Genomic DNA, 6,467 nt, shown 5'->3' on the forward strand with positions numbered 1-6,467 from the left:
GCGGGGTCCCCGAGCAAGAGCGACTCCTTGCGGCGCGTGTGCGGGCTCTCGAGCAGCGTGCAGAAGCCGTAGGCGGTGCGCGCGCGGGGCAGGTGCGAGAGCGAGAGCGCGGCCTGCGAGCGCGGGTCCCAGTCGGTGCGGCTCGCACGCTCGTCGGTCCCAGCTTCTTCGCCCCGCGAGTTCCGGAGGGCGGCGAAGGCCAAGCGGGGCGCGAGCCGCGGCGGGATGCAGAACTCCGGGATGCGGTCCGGGGTGAGCACGTTGGCGCACGCGTTGGGACAGCGCGCCCTGGGGCGGCTGGCGCGACTCCTGAGGATCCGGTCCTTGCCCTGCAGCAGCCGCTCCAGGCACCACATCCGAGACCAGTGCGGGACGCGCGACCCCGCTGGGGACAGCGCGGAGGCACGCGACCTCCGTCGGCCTGCTGAGCTCCCTTCGGTTTCGCGTGTCTCCCCGGACCGGCCCGCTGTGCCTCACTGCTGTAAGCGGTTGCTCAGGGACTGAACGTTGTTTTTTCTCCGGTCCTGTCTCAAAGTCGTTGTCGCGTGTGCTTCGGGATGCCACCTGGCTTTGCTGACCCAAAGCCCTGATTGTAAGTGCTGACTTCTAATTTTGATAGCCCTGTAATTGGTGCCAAGAGGCTTTGTGCATTCGTGCCCCGAATCCGTGAGGGACTCTTGCACACCAGTCCTTAGCGAGATTTAAAATCTTTTTTTTTTTTTTTTAATCTCTTCCAGGAAGTTGGCTTGTTTCCCCCTTTTAGACTCAGAGAACCTCAGACAGAGCCCTCCTCCTGTCTTGGCACCTGAGCGTGCCTCTGGGCTCCGTCTTGTGCCCGGTGTTACCTTGTAAATTGCTTCTCAGTCAATGCCAGGTGACTTGGTTCTGTTCTGCCTAGTTTGCCCACCCGGAGAGGCACGCAGCTTCGCGGAAATTCAAAGCGCGCGCCGCTGGTTCAGCACCGGTGGCCGGGACAGCTGGCCTCGGCTTTTATAGCAGCTGGCGTTCGTGCTGCCTGGTAACCTGACGCCAGGCCCGGCCCTGTCCTTCTGCCACGTGGCAGGCTTTGCAAGGCCAACTCCGGAACCTAGTAACTCTCCTGCTTTGGGTGAAGGTATTGTCCAAACCCTGTGCTTGTTTCTTCCCTGGTGTCCTGTCAGTGCCAAAGAGGATTAAGCTGATTCTACAGCCGGGTCATTTTGGAGGATCAGAACACCAAAGGAAGGTGAATGGGAGGAACCACTGAACTCCTGCCTTTCAAAAGAAGACAGATGTAGGTTTGTTTTACTCTTAATCCCCTTCCAAAAATCCAGTTTTCCTGTCGTTGGATTTTCAAGTTGTGTACTTGATTTTGGTTTTTCATTTTTATTTTAGATGGACCTGGTTAGATTTAAATCAGAAGGAATTTCATGGGGTCATGGAAAGTTTCCATATTTGGCCAGGGTGGGTGAAATGGGTGTAACCATATATAAAATAATCATTGAATATACACTTGAGATTAGGGCTTTTTATTGTATGTACCTTATTCTTCAATTAAAAACATAACCTACTTCTTTTGAGCCATGTGTGATTTTTGCTTAGGAAAATATATTACTGCATACATCTATCCGGGCTGTCGGAATCATCGTTAGAGGCATGATTTCTTTTGGAAACTCACATGGGTCCCTTCGGTAATAGAGTTGCTTCCCACCTAGCTCCAGATGATAGACTTGAGGCCTTTTGTTCAGGGCCTGGTGTATGTTTCTAACATGTTACCTTGCAAATTGCTTCTCCAAATAGCATTGGATGAATTAAACTGTATTCATGCAGAGGTGTCCTCAGAGAAGGGCGTGAGTATTTTGTTTTCAGAGTGCCCAGCTGCTGTGCTAGATGATTTATGTAGTCTTCTAGAATTGTCCTGGGAACCCTGTGAATTCTGACAGTCCTTGTTTTATAGATGGAAACTGAGTTTCAGAGGTCCAATAACATATCCATGGTCAAAGTGATGAGGGGTGGTAATAATACCCCCTAATGGGGGCTGGGAGGTGACTCAGCGGTCTAAACACCGCCTGGCAAGCTCCAAGACCAGAGTTCGATCCCCGAAACTGCTTGCCATGCTGGCCCCGAAACTGGGTGTGGTGGCCCATGCGTGTAATCCCAGCGCTGTGGAGGCTGAGACAGGAGGATCACTATAAGTCTGAAGTGTATAGTGAGATCCTGTATCAATGCCTCCCATGGGGGGGGGGAACCAACATACCCACTAATGGGTAGTGAATTTTTGAGGATTAAATTCACAAACTTGTAATATGTATGATATGGCACATGGCACATGCTACATATGTAGGAGTAGCGATTATTATTGACAAAGATAGTGGGAATATTGCATGATAGTTGAGAAAATCAGGTTTGAACTCATAGCTGATTTTGACTCCAGAGTGGTAGCTCACTATGAACAAGGTCCTTAACCTTTCTGAGCTCCTGCATCAAATGTAGAATTGCTAATAATGTTTACCTATAGTGTTGTCATGCTGTAAAATAATACATGTGAACTGTTTGGCATAGAGCTTGGAATGGACACATCGGATGTACTTATTATTACAGAAGAAAACACATGCTGATTAGCTCATTCATTCATTCATTCAGTGCAGTGTTTATGAATCTTTTCTGGGCCCCTGCCACCGTGCTTGGCAGCGGGACCACGCTGTCCCAGACCCTATCAGCCACGTTCATGTGTCAGAAGAATTAAATAATGAAGATGAAATGTTTGAATTCTAGCTTCCGAGGCAGAATAGACTGCTGAACGCGATGTACAAGCTGAGTTTGGGAGGTAAGATTGGAGGGCCTTGGGTTTATTTTAGGGATGATTCTTTTCTATCTCGATGCGAGCTTGATTGCTGGTCCAAACTCTTGCGCTGAGGCTCAATGTATGGGAGGGTAATTACCAAAGTGTACACTTCAACACCAGGAGCCCATGTCCTAACCCTACTTCTCTTTACAGAAGAAGATGTGATTATCCCTTTGAGAGCACAGCAGAAACTTTGGTTAAAATAGTGAACAGTCTGCGGAGTTGGCTGAGATGTTGTTAATCAGGGTCATTGATCTGTTTCAGCCCATGTTGTAGAATGGAGGGAAGACTGTCTACCACGTAAGAGGTGAGGCCACTGTACAGATTAACAAGACGTCTGTGAAAATTGTTGGCAGATGCCAAATGTTCACTAACAGCTGTTATTGTTATTGCTGTTATTATTATTAGGCATGTTTCCATGCCCAGGAATTAGCTGATTCACACAGATTTCCTTTAAAACATTTCTCTGTGTAGCCAAACAAAGGTCCGGGGTGTTTTTTTTTTTAAATGAATGATTCATCTTCTTCAGTAAAGCATTTCCTGTATAATGCTTCTTCAAACCAGCAGTGATGTGCCCTCAGTGCTGGGGCCCTGTCACCACATTAAGCCTCATTTGTACTTAACTCAGAAGGATGAGCTGGCCGGGACTTGGGAGGACGGTGTGACAGGGTCAGTGCATGGGCCTGGAACACACAGGCTTACTCAGAGGGATACTGTGGTCATTCTGAGCTCACAGCTGTAGCCATAGAAACACCCAGGAATAGTGCTGGAAAATAATTCTGTGATGTGAATGTAAACAGATTACGTATCACGGAGGCTGGACGTGCTCGCGGAGTCAAAGGAAACTGAACTTTAAGGCAGAACTGAGAGGGAGGCTCCGGAGAGGAGAGTCAGAGAGAACAGTGTCAGATGAGGCAGGAGTTCCGCCGGCCTGAGGCACCGTTGGGCGCATGTAGTTGGCAACAGCACTGTAGATCTCTAGCTCCTAGAAGAGGAGATTTTGTGTTCACCATAAAGAAAAGATAAAAAGTTTAAGGTGATCAATATGGTAATTTCCTTAATTAGATCATTACCCATGAATCAAAACATTACATTGTACTGTACAAAATGTACAGTTCTGATGTATCACTTAAAGCACTTCAATAAATAATTTTAAAAAGCAGACTTACAAAGATAATATGTAAGGGGTTAGGTATCAAGGAAAGCCAGAAAGGAGCTTAGAACCAGTGAAATACTAGCTTGCTGACCTGCGCATTGAATTGGATGTGATAGCACGGGGAGTGTGCAAAGAAACAGGCCCAGGAGGCAGGCTGTCAGAGCTCTGCCTCGATAGTCACTGCCTGGGGGGCGCGGGACGGGCCCCTCAGTTCTCTGTGGTGCTCGGGTCTCCATCTGCCCCGAGGGGGTGGGTTTAATGAGACACTTCCTCCCAGCTTGTCTTCCTAAATTTTCACAGCTCATGGTGTCCTGGCTTATGCTCTGGCTTTTTCAGTCTCTTTTTTTTTTGTTCCCAAATCCTTCTTGTTTCTCTCCAAAAAACTCTTGGGTTAGGGATTGAGATGTGGGTGTGAGGTTTTAAGGAGTTGTTGATGTTTATAATTTTAATCTCTAGAACATCTTTTATTCGTTTGGTACAGGCTTCTGCTACACAGCTCAGACTCGCAGTGATCCTCCTGTGTCAGCCTCCCCAGCGCTGGGATTACAGGCACGGGCCACCACCCCAGTTTAGGTGGCCAGCATGGTTCAACATGCCTGGGTTCCGGGGCCAGCAGGGCATATGGTACTGGAGATTGAACCCGGGTCCTTGTGCTTGCCAGGCAGGTGCTTAGAACATTGAGAGCTATGTCCTCAGCCTATTTGTTCATTTGCCTACTTTTGACTTGTGTTTAACAGAAATGTTTTGTTTTTGTTACTCTGTCCTTCCCTGGAGTTTGGTCTTGTAATTGCCTTTGTCCTCCTCATTGCCAATAAGCCAGGAGAAAGGTAAGAATTGTAATTACGAGGGTGTTTACTTTCTTCAGTTCATCTCTGTGCAATGTCCGGCAGGGGCTGCACTTGAGGGCCACTGGTGGCGATTCTGGACATTCACTGCTCTTGTTTAAGAAGAGATTGCACATTTCTGACTTATTAAAAATGCCGTAGAAGGGCTGGGGAGATGGCTCAGTAGAATAAGTGCTTGCCTGGCAAGCACAACGACCTGAGTTCAATCCCCGCTTCCGCCAAAAAAAAAAAAAAAAGAATAGCTTGAAACCGTGCAGCGCCTAGCGGAGCTGAGAGTGTAGCTAAGAAAAGAAACCATGGAGAATACTGAAAACTCAGTGGATGCAAAATCCATTAAAAGTTTAGAAACAAAGATCATACATGGAAGCAAATCAATGGACTCCGGAATATTCTTGGATGGCAGATACAAAATGGATTATCCTGAAATGGGTCTCTGTATAATAATTAATAAGAACTTTCATAAAAGTACTGGAATGACAGCTCGATCTGGTACAGATGTAGATGCAGCAAACATCAGAGAAACATTTATGAACTTGAAATACGAAGTGAGAAATAAAAATGATCTTACCAGTGAAGACATTATGGAATTGTTGTACAATGTTTCTAAAGAAGATCATAGCAAAAGGAGCAGCTTTATTTGTGTAATTCTAAGCCATGGTGAAGAAGGAATAATTTTTGGAACAAATAGACCTGTTGACCTGAAAAGATTAACAAAGTTCTTCAGGGGCGATCTTTGTAGAAGTCTAGCTGGAAAACCCAAACTTTTCATTATTCGGGCTTGCCGGGGTACGGAACTGGACTGTGGCATTGAGACAGATGGTGGTTTTGATGATGACATGGCATGCCAGAAAATGCCAGTAGGGCCCGACTTTCTGTATGCATATTCCACAGCACCAGGTTACTATTCCTGGAGAAATTCAAAGCATGGTTCCTGGTTCATTCAGTCACTGTGTGCTATGCTGAAATTATATGCATACAAGCTGGAGTTTATGCACATTCTCACTTGGGTTAACTGGAAGGTAGCGACAGAATTTGAGTCCTTTTCTCTTGATTCCACTTTTCATGCAAAGAAACAGATTCCGTGTATTGTGTCCATGCTCACAAAAGAACTGTACTTTTATCAGTAAAAAATGGTTGACTTATTTTAAGTTTGTATGTTAAGTGAGGAAACAGTATAAGTAGTGCTGTATTTCTTTCTCTAATTGAACACTTCAGAACTATACCATTTCCCTAGCAAAAGAACCACTATGAAGCTACCTCAAACCCAGAATCAGGTAGTTAAAATTGAATTTAATGAGGAATAAATAAATATGGATGTTGGCAGAAAAAAAAATGCCGTAGATTTGGGGCATTTCAGTGGGTTTGAGGCCCATGACAATTTCTCAAAACAAGTTGAAAATGGAAGATAGTAAAATGTTTTCATTGCCATAGACTACTATTATTTGTAGTAAAAAGTTGGAGCTGAAGTTTCTACCTTCAGGTTTTTCTTTTGGCATTATCTTTTCAAAGTAAGACCTCAGGCAATTACTCATAGCCCAGTGGTGACTAAACTCTGTAATTATTGACAGAGAAAACGGTGCCAGTGCTCAGGGAAGTAAAGGGAAGTAATATGTGCTGTGGGGTTTTAAGTAAATCACTATAT

The 6,467-nt window shown here is 45.8% G+C and overlaps 1 protein-coding gene across 1 annotated transcript; it reads left to right on the forward strand.

Annotated features, from left to right (window-relative positions):
* The first annotated feature begins 5,082 nt into the window (after positions 1–5,082).
* LOC101569705 (caspase-3-like) lies at positions 5,083–5,993 on the forward strand. The gene has a single exon (XM_012514177.2). It carries the CDS (start codon positions 5,122–5,124, stop codon positions 5,950–5,952), a length of 831 nt encoding a protein of 276 aa, XP_012369631.1. The 5' UTR covers positions 5,083–5,121; the 3' UTR covers positions 5,953–5,993.
* Positions 5,994–6,467: the final 474 nt, after the last annotated feature.

Source organism: Octodon degus, unplaced genomic scaffold, assembly GCF_000260255.1.
Source record: "Octodon degus isolate 3935 unplaced genomic scaffold, OctDeg1.0 scaffold00026, whole genome shotgun sequence".
NCBI lineage: Eukaryota > Metazoa > Chordata > Mammalia > Rodentia > Octodontidae > Octodon > Octodon degus.